This window comes from Hibiscus syriacus, unplaced genomic scaffold (assembly GCF_006381635.1).
Source record: "Hibiscus syriacus cultivar Baekdansim isolate YM2019G1 unplaced genomic scaffold, ASM638163v2 tig00110432_pilon, whole genome shotgun sequence".
NCBI lineage: Eukaryota > Viridiplantae > Streptophyta > Magnoliopsida > Malvales > Malvaceae > Hibiscus > Hibiscus syriacus.
In genome coordinates this window covers 1-13280 of record NW_024062735.1, presented here as the reverse complement: position 1 = coordinate 13280, position 13280 = coordinate 1, and the positions used below count along the sequence as shown (strand labels likewise).

General features: G+C 33.6%; 1 protein-coding gene across 1 annotated transcript; it reads right to left on the bottom strand.

Moving 5' to 3' along the window:
- Positions 1–8769: 8769 nt before the first annotated feature.
- On the bottom strand, positions 8770–9879 carry LOC120125555 (the record flags this gene model as incomplete). Its single annotated transcript, XM_039143959.1, has 3 exons — positions 8770–9063; positions 9185–9417; positions 9499–9879. Coding segments are annotated over 3 exons (765 nt in total), but the record flags the coding sequence as incomplete, so codon positions are not given.
- Positions 9880–13280: the final 3401 nt, after the last annotated feature.

The window sequence follows — 13280 nt, the reverse complement described above, 5'->3', positions numbered from 1 at the left end:
GTGTGAGAGCAATGGTGATAAAGATGATGATATTCAAGATGCTCTAGCCACACATAAAAAGGGAATGGGTAACCTCTAAACTTAATGTTTTTATTATTCGGTTGCTCATTTAGTTTATGCATGCATGAGGTTTTAAAATGTTGAATTATGTTTTATCTCATGTATGTTGAAAAATATTGTATGATGAACATGGTAATTTTTGGTAATGTTTTATAAACTCTAGTTTATCATATTAATTTTTGGTCAAAATTGTTTTTAAAAAGTAATTGATATATCTTTAACAATTGATATCGATTTTTCAAGAACTTTAGTTTTGCAAAATTTTGACCTAAAACTTTTCTTAATGTTTATGCATAAATTTTTGTTTAAATATTATAAAGTTTTAATGCATAACATTTTCAAAAACTTTATACATGTGCTCTTAATCTCTATAATCAACATTGCATAATGTTTTATATGTGAATGTGTTAAAAGCATAATCTTTTGAAAAATAAATTTGGTAAAAGATACAATGTTTTATTTTAAATGATTGCAAAATTGATTGACATTGCATCTATTTTCGATTATGCTTGTTGGTCATAAAATAGGGATATATATACATGATGCATTTAGATTTTATTAATATGACTATTTTGTGCCTAGTTGCTAGGGATGAGCATGATGATTTGTTATGGCATAGGATACTAGGGCATGCTAGTATGAGTGTTTTGCAACGGTTAGTTCAAGGAGAATTGGTTCGAGGGCTGCATAAACTAAAATTTGATAATGATAAAACTTGTGATGCTTGTGCTAAAGGAAAACAAAAGCGAGTTTCTTTTAAATCCATTAATGACGTATCAACTAGTAGAGTATTACAATTGATCCATATAGATCTTTTTGGGCCAATTTGGACTACTAGCTTGGGTGGAAAACAATATGCATTTGTATTGGTAGATGACTATTCTAGATATACTTGGGTTCTATTTTTAAGCACTAAAGATGAAGCATTAGAACATTTCATCACATTTTAAAAAATAATCCAAAATGAAAAAGGTTACTCTATAACTAGTGTTAGGAGTGATCATGGCACTGAATTTGAAAATATTAGATTTATTGAGTTTTGTAATTCTAATGGTATTAGCTATAATTTTTCAGCACCTAGAACCCCTCAACAAAATGGAGTTGTTGAGAGGAAAAATCGAACTTTAGAAGAAATGGCTAGAACCATGCTTTGTGAAAATAATTTGCCAAAATATTTTTGGCCGGAAGCCACAAATACCGCTTGTTATGTTGTAAATCGAATAATGATTAGGCCAATTTTAAAGAAAACTCCATATGAAATTTTCAAAAATAAAAAGCCTAACATTAGCTATTTTCATCCTTTTGGATGTAAATGTTTTGTTTTGAACAACGGTAAAAAAAACGTTGGCAAATTTGATGCTAAAAGTAATGAAGGAATTTTTCTGGGTTATTCCTTAAATTCTAAAGCTTATCGAGTATTTAATAAAAGAAATTTAGTTGTAGAAGAGTCTATACATATTGTTTTCGATGATAATCCCCTTCCGAAGAAGGATTCTTGTATGAATGATGATGTAGGTATTATAAACACAAATGAAGTTAGACATGACGTTGAAGAACCATCATCAAAGGAAGAAACAAAAGATGAAGTAACTAATGATCCTCTTGAGAATCCAACCATTAAAGAAAGGGAAATATCTTATCCAAGAGAATACAACTATGTCAAGGATGGTGAGATTATAGGTGATCCATCCAAAGGGGTAACAGCTCGATCTTCTCTTAGAAATATTTGTAATTATGTTGCATTTATTTCATGCATAGAGCCTAAGAATATTAAAGAAGCATTAAAAGATGAACATTGGATTATGGCTATGCAAGAAGAATTAAATCAATTTGAAAGAAGTCAAGTATGGATATTAGTTGAAAGGCATAGTAATAAATCTACTGTAGGTACTATATGGGTATTTAGGAATAAGCTTGATGAGAATGGTAATATAGTAAGAAACAAGGCTAGACTTGTTGCTCAAGGGTATACTTAAAAAGAGGGCATATACTATGATGAAACATACGCTCTCGTAGCTAGGATGGAAGCAATTAGAATGTTATTAGCATTTGCATGTTTCCATGAATTTAAACTATATCAAATGGATGTTAAAAGTGCATTTTTAAATGGTTTTATAAAAGAAGAAGTGTATGTGGAACAACCTCCAAGTTTTGAAGATTCAAAATTTCTGGATCATGTTCTTAAATTGACAAAAGCACTTTATGGTTTAAAACAAGCTCCTAGAGCTTGGTATGAAATACTTTAAAAAAATTTAATTGAAAAAGGTTTTCTCAAAAGGGAAGGTTGACACTACATTGTTTTTAAAGCATAAAGGTAAAGATTTATTAGTAGTTCAAATTTATGTTGATGATATAATATTTGGTTCTACTAATGATGTTCTTTGCCAAGAATTTTCTAAGCTAATGCAAAGCGAATTCGAAATGAGCATGATGAGGCAGCTCTCATTTTTCTTGTGACTCCAAATCAAGCAAACAAAAGATGGCATCTTCATCAATCAAGTTAAGTACATCAAGGATATGCTCAAGAAGTTTGAATTGGAAAATGGGAAACCTCATGACACTCCAATGAGCTCTTCTACAAAGCTTGACTTGGATGAAGGAGATAAATGTGTGGATGTTAAATTATATAGGTCAATGATTGGTTTTTTGCTCTATCTAACTGCAAGTAGACCAGACATTATGTTTAGTGTTTGCTTATGTGTTAGATTTCAATCATGTCCTAAGGAATCACATTTACTAGCTGTTAAGAGAATCTTTAGATACCTTAAGGACACTCATAGTTTAGGACTTTGGTATCTTAGAGACTCTAGCTTTAGCTTGCATGCCTTTTCTGATGCAGATTATGGAGGATGCAAATTAGATAGGAAAAACACCTCCGGTACTTGCTAATTCCTTGGAAATATGCTGATTTTTTGGTTTTCAAAAAAAAAACAAAATTGTGTTGCATTATCTACCACTGAAGCCGAATACATTTCAGCTGGTAGTTGTTGTGCACAAGTTTTAAGGATGAAACAATAACTTTTTGATTATGGAATTGAAGTAGGTACCATTCCTATCAAGTGTGACAATACTAGTACTATTTGTCTCACTAAAAATCTCATTCAACACTCTAGAACTAAGCACATTGAAATAAGACATCACTTCATTAGAGACCATGTCACTAAGGAATATGTAGTTCTAGAATTTGTTGATATTTTGCATCAATTGGCGGATATCTTTACAAAACCTTTAGACAAGGAACATTTTTGGACACTTAGGAGAGAATTAGGTTTAACTGACCTATCTTCACTTAGTATTTAAAATAATTTTAGCAATTTAAAGAATAAATGAAAAATGCTTATAATAGTAATTTCTGATTACATTCATTGCTATTAGTTAGGGGGAGTTTATGATTCTTGAAGAAAAATTAACTTTATTTTCAAATGTAGTTTAAGGATTAATTTGATTGATTGAATATAATTAATTTTTTATATATGAGTTGCTAATACCACTAGAGAAGATTAATTTAGCATTTTGAGTGTTTAAAATACATATTTTTTAATTATAAGGCATAGGGAATCGATACCCTTGAAGGGGAACCGATTCCCCCTTTGAATGGGAACCGATACCCATATGGGGTTCTGGTTTTTACGGGCAGAACACCCTATTTTTCTCAAACCTCTCTTCTATCTTAAACATCGTTCATCCTCTCTTTCTCTCTAAATCTCCATTTTTACCAAAATCATCAAATACAAGTAGGAATTAGATCTTTCTTCAACTTCTAATCCTTGCAAACAACATCACATTCTTATAAAATCCAAATTTTCAAGGTAATATTTCAAAATCCTCTATTTCATTGATTTTTGAACTTAGGACTAGTTTTGATTAGTTCTAAGATGAACATTACATCGGGCATTGGTTATATGATGATTTTACAACCAATTCTGTCAAAAACACTCAATTTTTCAAAATTATCTTTTAATTTCGAAATAAAAAAATCAAGAATTGTTGTTTTAATTGATGTTTTTGATTCAATTATGTTGTTTTCATAAAAACTATACGTATTATGATTTTCAAATATTATTTTCCAAATAGTTTTTCAAAACATTGCCCTTTAGGATTCGGTTTAGAAAACCTTGAAATATTTGAGGACTCGTTTGAGTTTTGGGTTTTGATTATATTGCATACATGTGTTTAAATTTGCAGGTTACATATTCTATTTCGATTCTTAAACCATTACAAATCCTAAACGACCTAGGACATTATCTAGTCGCTCAACTCAAAACCGACCTCTTATTCATCCACCCAATCCAAATAACCCAAATATGACCATTCTGAACTCTTGTTTCACGTACCTGGTCGTAAACAAAATCTATATCATAGGTATCATACTTGTTTTGAGTCATACAAAATCCAGGAAGAACGTATCCCTTCGATTCAAGCTATAGAAGATATGGACTTTCAATATCTTCATACTCTTAAATCCTAGAAGTTTGATAAACTCTTTAAACTCAAACCTTTGGTTTATCATCAATTAGTCCGCATTTTTCTATTCCAATGTGGTATGTGTCCAAAACGAGCACTGATATGAAATTATAAGAATTCGATCATATCTTTTAGGACAATTCATTTTTATAGACTCCGACACAATCGCTACCCATTTTGGACTAGATAACTCAGGTTTAATGAAAAAGAGACTATGGATTCACCCTATAAGTCTAAGGATAGTGAGAGTACCCTAAGAACTCATCGTGATAGATTCCTTCATTATTTGATCTCTTGGTGGTTTAGACCATCCGGAGGTAGGTACTCCACCCTTTAGGAACATAGATATATGGTGGATATACTGTATCTAATATAAAAAGAAGATTAATCTGCCACAGATCATCTTTAGTGAGTTTCCATAAACACTATTCCCTCCAAGAATACAGAGACTTTAGTTTATGGTTGTCTCCTTAGTGATTTGTTTATCAAACGCAGTCTTAGGGTCTTTTCTGATATTCTTATCCCTCTTCAAAACCAAATCAATCTTACTTCCTTGAAGAAAGCAAGATGGAAAAAGGATAAGGAAACGGGCCAATGGATTTATCATCCCGAACTCAAAACTTTAAATTGTGAAACATTTTGATGTTCATAGATTGTTTTATTTTAGATGTTTAAATTTGATGGATAATTGGATATTTGAACTTACATGCTTATATATTTGGTTTGTTTTTAACTTTCATTTTCAGCTTAATTTTATTTTTGCATCATTTACATATTAGTTGCATTATGGCCAATTTTTGTCATTTCACATTATTTATGAATATTGAATTATGGAACTAATGGCTAACGTTTCTCTTGATTGTGATGTTAGCAGCTTAAACTATATATATAATCAATTGGCTAAATGTTTTTAAATCCTTGTTTAAAATCTTTTCCGAATCTTTTTGATTTAACAAAAAGGGGGAGAAATGTTAAAAGCGTTTTAAAGAGGAATAATGTTAAGAGGAGTCGTGTTAAAGTAAGGGGGAGTAGTATTTTCAAAATCAAAATTCATTTTGAAATTAGAAAATCATAAAATGTTTTGTTATATCAAAAAGGGGGAGATTGTTGAAAACATTTTGATGTTTCGATATAACAAATTAAATTAAAAGAATTTTAATTTTGAAAATAATTTTTCTAAGCATATTCGATATATTAAATTGAATATCAAAATATTACTCAAAGTATTTCAAAATTCATTTTAAATCCTTACTCAAGTGTAAAATTAAGTTTTAATCTTAAAATAATTTCAAAACGATTTTACAAAATATTTCGAACCATTTCAAAGCAAAAAATTCTAGATTGCTCAGAGGGAACTGATTCCCCTCCAAGGGGGTACCAATTCCCCCTGAATGGTTTTGCTCCGAGAAAAACAGAATGCTCGGAGGGAACCGATTCCCCCCCAGGGGGTATCGATTCCCTCCTGTTTAACGGCTGAAATATTTGAATTTTACACTTAGGGAACCGATTCCCATAAGAGGTACTGATTCCCCCCACGCTCCAAGCTGTTGTATTAATTGTTTTCACACTTAAACGGCTCCAATAACTTCATTAATGATCCTCAACGTTCAGAAGTGATTCAAGGTGTATTTAAACAAGTTCTGAAGCCTTTGATCAACAAGAAATCATAGAGAAACAAGAGAGAAAGCATCAAACACCAAGTTTATGCAAATCAAGTCAATTTTCCTTTCAATATTCATTTTGCTTTCAAGAACACCATTTGTGCTCATTTATAATTATTTTTGAGTGTTCTTTTCTTGTTCTAGAATTGTGCAAACATCTTACCTTGTGAGGTTTTCCTTGTAAGTTTGCACATTTGTGTATTTCTCTTTGAAAAAGAGTGTGCTCAAGAATTTGGGGTATAATTCTTGAAGAAGTTGTAAGGTTACTTTTTGTCCTCAATAGGAAGAACGAATTAGTGAATTTGTTGGAAAATCCTTAGTGTGGATAGCTAAGGTAGTGGACGTAGACTTTGGTTGAGAAAGTCGAACCACTCTAAATTGTTGTACAAATATTTTCAATTTTCTGCAAAAGCTTCCACCAAAATTTTAATTGCCAATTCACCCCCCTCTTGGTCATTTCCATCAATCGATTAACTCAACAAATACAGATAGTATAAATATATTATTGTGTAGACATCGATCGAAAGCAAAGTTTGGATAGGTCGATAGAGTAAGATACACAAAGAAAACAAGAGCTTAAGAGTTTTTGTTGAGACCAGGTGAGTACATGATAGTAAGTGTACATTATGTTAAGGAATTAAGACTTGCGATGAGTCTAATTCCGATATTATATGATATAAGTACTAAAGCATAAACAGGTAATGATATGGGGTTAGATGTATGGTATATGAGTACATACATATGTCTAATTGTTGAATGCATCTTTATGGGTGAACTATGTAAATGCATATATTTATGACAATAGGTCATGTAGTCATTAGATTTATGATAAAATATATGTTAAAATAATATGACTCATATGTGTTTCTATTAGAATGCTATATGATATGTAACGTATGTGAAATGGATAATATGAATACATATTAGTATAATAAGATAGATTAGATGTTATAATTAAATGAAGGGATTGTATTAGAAAATGTATGTGCGAAAATGTGTTGTATGATAGTGGTCTATGAGATGTTGATAATAAGTCATAAGATTACATGCATATGTAATATAAGTTAAAAGATAAGAAATAATATGTTATATGCATATGAGAAAAAGGTATATGTGAACTATATGAAATGAGATAAAGAACTATGTGATGTGACCATATGTGAAAATGATGAATAATGTGAATTTCATGGAAAAATGTTACGTGAAATTAAACTACGTGACTATGTGATCATATGAGACGTGATAAAAAGCTATGTGAAATAACTATGTGATATGAATATGTGATTGTGTAATGAGGTAAAAGATAATGCCCATGTCATGTGTTATGAGAGTTATAGGTATAGTTGGCATGCCAAGAGTCGAGGGTCTACGCGGTCCTTCGGGACATAGTGGTCTTTAAGGACATATTTGTTATATGTGGTCCTTTGGGACATCTAAGTGGTCCTTCGGGATAAATTCTACGCGCCTCTAGTGGATTTATACGAGCTGTGGTGACAGCATTGTGCACAACCTCTATGTACTCACATACCTTAAGTTCTCAATAGTGTGCATGGGCTTTGAAAAGAAAACATAATTTGATATAATGATATGTGTGTTTTCGTGAAATGGTATATGTGATATGTGATATGTATAGTGATAAGTTAGAATCATATAATAATAATGGTAACAAGTGCATATGTGTAATGGTGATATGAGATGTTATATGGTTATGCAGGATATAATCATAGCAATTATTCATGTATTGTTGTTGTTGAGATTACATTATACGTTTATATTCAATATATGCTCATATGATGGAAGTAAATTAATGACAAAGAAATAAGTAAAGATAAACATGTTAGTGATGAGTTCAATAGGTATATAAGTATAATGTGTATTACATAAGATGTTCATGCATTTGTTAGTTTACTTTATGTATTTACATGTCTCACTAAGTCTATGACTTAGCGTGTAAGTGTCTTATACGTAAGTGTGGATGAGTCAGAAGATCAAGCTTCGGATCCGTAAAGCAACATATCTCCGCGCAAAGTTCAGATCAGAAATATTTTGTAAAGTATGTCTTGTCATATAATTTAGTATGTTGGCATGTAACTAAGTCATTATATATGTACGCTCTGATGGAATCTGTTAAGGTTTTAAACATGTTTATGTAAAAGATTTACTTTAAATAATAGAAGTTTTAAATTTTCTATGTTTTTTTTATAAAAGTATATGCTTTGAATGGTCAATGTGACACCTCGGACTCGAATACGAGTTGGGGGTGTTACAGCTTCAGAAAGATAAATTATTTGACATGAAACTTATTACAACCTAGCATTCTTTTGGATATAAAGGTTTTAGTTTTGTGCCAAGAATCAAATAACTTACACAATGTGATCCCAAAGCCTTATCTCAAAAGTCGGTAAAATTGTCACCGTCAAAACAAAAGTGTAAATATAATAGGTAATATTCAAAGAAGCATATAATATATTGCCATGCCTATGCCTTTTTGTAACTTGTAATCACGTTAAATGCTTGACTGAGGTTACATGTTTGATTCAGGTTAATGGCAATGCAGTTTTACTAAAAATATAAGATAGAAAAAGACATTATTCTCTAGGTGAGCTAATAAGTAGAAAACTGGTCATAGACAGCGTACCATAGAACCAACTCCATTAGACACCTTCCCAGCAGCTGCTACATTTGTTTCTCCACTTGTAATGGCTAGTTTTCCAGATTCTTCACTAGTTACCTCAGCTTTTTGCCATTTCCATAAGTATTCTGCATGTAAGTGTTGCGACTTTTCGGTGCATCTACAAGTTCTGAAGAGGCTTTGAACGGAGCTGATACAGAAGGCTGCCCCGAGGTTTTTGCTTCAAGATCAGACATCCAACCGTACCTTAAAAGTAGAAGTCAGTTACAATATATCAATAAACATAAACTACTAGGAGCCAAAATAAATAATGTATAAAATGAGAGAATGAAAAATAAAGATTAAGAAAGGTCATCAGGTATTTGACCTTAAACGAAACATAGATGGGCTTCCGATTGTTGCATAGATATCACTGGCATTGATACAGATGTCATTTCTCGTCCAACGGTAACTGATCAGATTTTCTGCTACATATGGGAAAAGCATGGGCTCCCCTACAGCGATACTTGACCTGCCCCACTTGCTATCAATGTGCTTAAGCACAGAGGATATCTTCTTTCTAGCACTTAAAGTCAGTTCCAAATATGGATGAAACCCATCCTAGAGTAAAGAATAATTAACCTTCAGCCTACGTATACATTATGGAAAAGGCTTAAAGTGTTTTTAGGTTTACAATTTTACCTTTTCTAATCCTAGACGAGTGCTTTCATCTATTGGAAAGAGCTGCAACTTAATCTTATTGGAACGATGAAGTCTTTCTTCTGTATTCAGGTCAAGTGCAGGCGGCTTTGTAATTTCTTCCACAAAACTTGTTGTAGTTATAGACCTCGAAGATACTGCATCACCTGAACCAGAAGGTGATGACTGCTCATCCTTTTCTGTTTTTCCTAAATTTAAAGATAAAAAAAACTTATAGTTAAAAGAATAATTCAAGTTCACCAATTTATGAAACACATCGACATTTATACTTAAAAAGATATATTTCTTAATAAGGCAAGACAAAGTATTAAAAAAAGGAGTCCAATGGCCTGCCTGATGCTCCCTGGAGCTTCTGCTCGACACCTAACTTTCTGGATTTATCAACTCCCTTACAACCATGCACATTACTTTCTGAATGTGGTTCCAAGGCCTTTATCCTTTTCTTTCTATTAGTTCCCAAGGAATAAAAGCTTCCCTATCATTGAAGACAAATGTAAACAACATTAAACTTCAAAAAAAAATGTAAACAACATTAATTCGAAAGTGCTTTACGAAAAACATCCGCCAACATTACACCTAAAGAAGAAAAATATCAAAATTCAACTGAAACTCAAATTCTAAGAGCGTATGCCACCAGTAGCCTTCAATTAACAAACAGTGCATAACAGAGGCACCGGGAAATAGACGAGATCTTTAGATTAGAAAAAAAAAACAATATAGTCATGAATTACAAGTTGAAGCAATACCAAAGCGGATTCAATTAAGTTGCCCATGAGTCAAACCCTATTTCTCAAATTAGGGTCACAACATAAGACATCATAACATAACGAACTTTAGCCTTTAACTGGAAATAACTAAGGTCCTAACTAAAACATCAAAATTGAAATTACAGATCATCTGAAAATCTTGAGTAAGTTACATAATTCAGCAACAGATGTTAAAATTTAAGGATATAAAATCAGAAAATGGAAAATATTGGAACAAGTTGAATGATTTTCAAATAATCAAACTAAAATTATTAATTCTATTAAAAAGGAACAAGAAAAAAGAAAAAGGAGAGCTTCTAGTTTTACCTGAACAGAACCGAAGCAGCGTAGAGCAGAAAGAGAGAGCGAGAAATTTGAAAAGAGAAAATCGCCTCAGTGACCAAAAAAAAGTTATAATATACGATTTTAACCAACTTTTTTTGGATTTGCCAAAATGACCAACAAAATCGCAACGCGAAATAAAAATCGCAACGCGATCCCCAGAATCGCAAATCAGTTTCCAGAATCGCAAATCAGTTTCCAAAATCGCAACGCGATTCTTGAAAATCGCGATGCGATAGTAGAAATTCGCATTGCGATTTTCCATAATCGCAACGCGAATATGAAAATCGCAACGCGAACACATAAATCGCAACGCGTATCCGTAAATCGCAACGTGTATCCGTAAATCGCAACGCGTATGGGTAAATCGCAATGCGTATCCGTATATCGCAACGCGTATCCGTAAATCGCAACGATAATACATAAAATCGCAACGCGTATCCGTAAATCGCAACGCGATATTTAAAGCGCCATTATAATCGCTACGCGTATTTTATTTTCAAATTACAAAAAGAATATTAAGACAAAATCCCGTAATCGCAACTCATAACCTAAAACCTAAAATCACAACTCGGTCCCATCTCCATCTCTCACTCTCTACGGCGAAGAAATCCGTCCCCATCTCCGAAGATTTCCGTCCCATCTCCGGCGAAATCCCTCACAACCATTCACGGTCAGAAATCCCTCACAATATTCAGAAATGGAAAATCAACCTCGAGGGTTAGTTTTTTTAATTATTTTATTTTGAAATGTTTGCATTATTGTAGGTTTTCATATTGAAACTGATGATAAGTTTACTGGCATTTCAATAATAGATTAACCATTTCACTTAGATTTCATTTCGCGTTACGATTCTGTCGTTGCGATTTTCATTTCGCGTGCTATTCTCTCGTTGCGATTTTCAAGTTAGTATTTGTCTTTGTCTTTGTTCTGTCTTTTGGTGAAGTAATGCAATCCATTCAAGTTTCAATTTGCAGAAGAGTCGCAACGAGATAAATGAAAATCGCAACGAGAGAATGACTGTCGCAACGAGAGAATCGCAACGCGAAATGAAAATCGCAACGAGAGAATCGCAACGCGAAACCAAAATCGCATTGCGATTTTCATTCGCGTTGCGATTCTCTCGTTGCGATTTTCATTTCGCGTTGCGATTCTCGGTGCGATTGTCATCTCGCGTTGCGATTCTCTCGTTGCGATTTTCATTTCAACCAAAAGACAAAACAGTGTTGCAAATTTTAGTTTCAAGAATAAACTACTACTTTTATGTTTATGTTTTGGTATATCTTCACAGTGTAGTTTTTTGGTATATCTAACTTGTATGTTTATTGTTTTTGTAGAAATTTTTCGGCTCAATTGACCTTGAGAAATAAAGTCACCTGGCCACTACATTGCAAAGAAGCTTTCACCTGCTCAAAGACAATTGTTTGAGGAAACCTGTTCGGGCCATGGGTGAGAGTACAGCATCCGGGTGGAGATGCTAATTTGACCCATTTGTGGCTTCAGGACCATGACATCAAATCTACCCGACAGTATACAACGTGGTGAGGAAGAGATATGGTTTCATTTTCCACCAGCGTATACTTGCTTTGGGCGGAAGGAGTTCTGCTTAATCACTGGTCTACGATTCGGACACGATGATGTAGGCCGGTACACTCGTCATATCGCCCGCCCATCATGGTTATCCCGGGTTTTTTCGGATGAGTCAATGGAGAAGCCGAACCTACATGTCGACGACCTGAAGAAATTATTTAATAAGAAGCTGGTTTCATCGGATGGAAGACGTCGATGTGTCCGAGTATGCCTTCTACTACTTGTGTATGCCGGCTTTTTAGGCAGAGAGGCCAGACAACCTATTCATCGGGAGCTAATAATATTGGTAGAGGACCTGAATGCATGGAATGTTTCGGGGGGTCGTATATGGAAAGCTACCTGGACTAAGTTGTCGTCTGCCTTTGATGACCGCAAAGTTTGCGGGGCGATGGGTCCAAATACACTTTGTCAGGCTTTGTTTGGGCCTTTTAAGGTAAGAATTTCTATATAATGTTTCTAAAATTATATAATTATTTAACAATTACTAATTTTGTTATTATATTGTTTGTAGTTGGATATTCGAGGCTTTCCCAACATGCGTACATATGCAATAAAAACGTCAAATGATATTCCCAGGGCTATTTCCTGGAAGAGGAAAACTCTGTTGGATGGGAAGACTTAATACCATATGCCACAATAAATAATGTAAGTAACACACATACTTCCTATAAATATAAACAAGTTATTAATAGTAGACGTTTAACTTTGTTTGAGTTTTTATATTTTAGGAGGCCAACATTCCATTACAAAGACTGACACCCACGGAGGAAGAGCTTGCCACTGATTGGTGGCAAAGCTAGTCAGAATTTTTTTGATGGCACGGATGATGAGCAGCATCCACTTCTCCAATTCGAGAGCCATCACCTCACCTAGAGCCATCACCGATCGCCCCGACTATACACCTCTAGAACGAGAGCCATCACCTATCCCGTCACATCATCGAGCTCTTCTCCACCATCACCTCATGATAGGCGACCGGCAAAGATGCCGACTCCTATCCCCTGTTCTCCACCTCCACCTCAACGGGATGAGTCAAGGGGAGCGTGATGAGGTCATGCCTTGCGTGAGGAGATCGGTACTCTACGC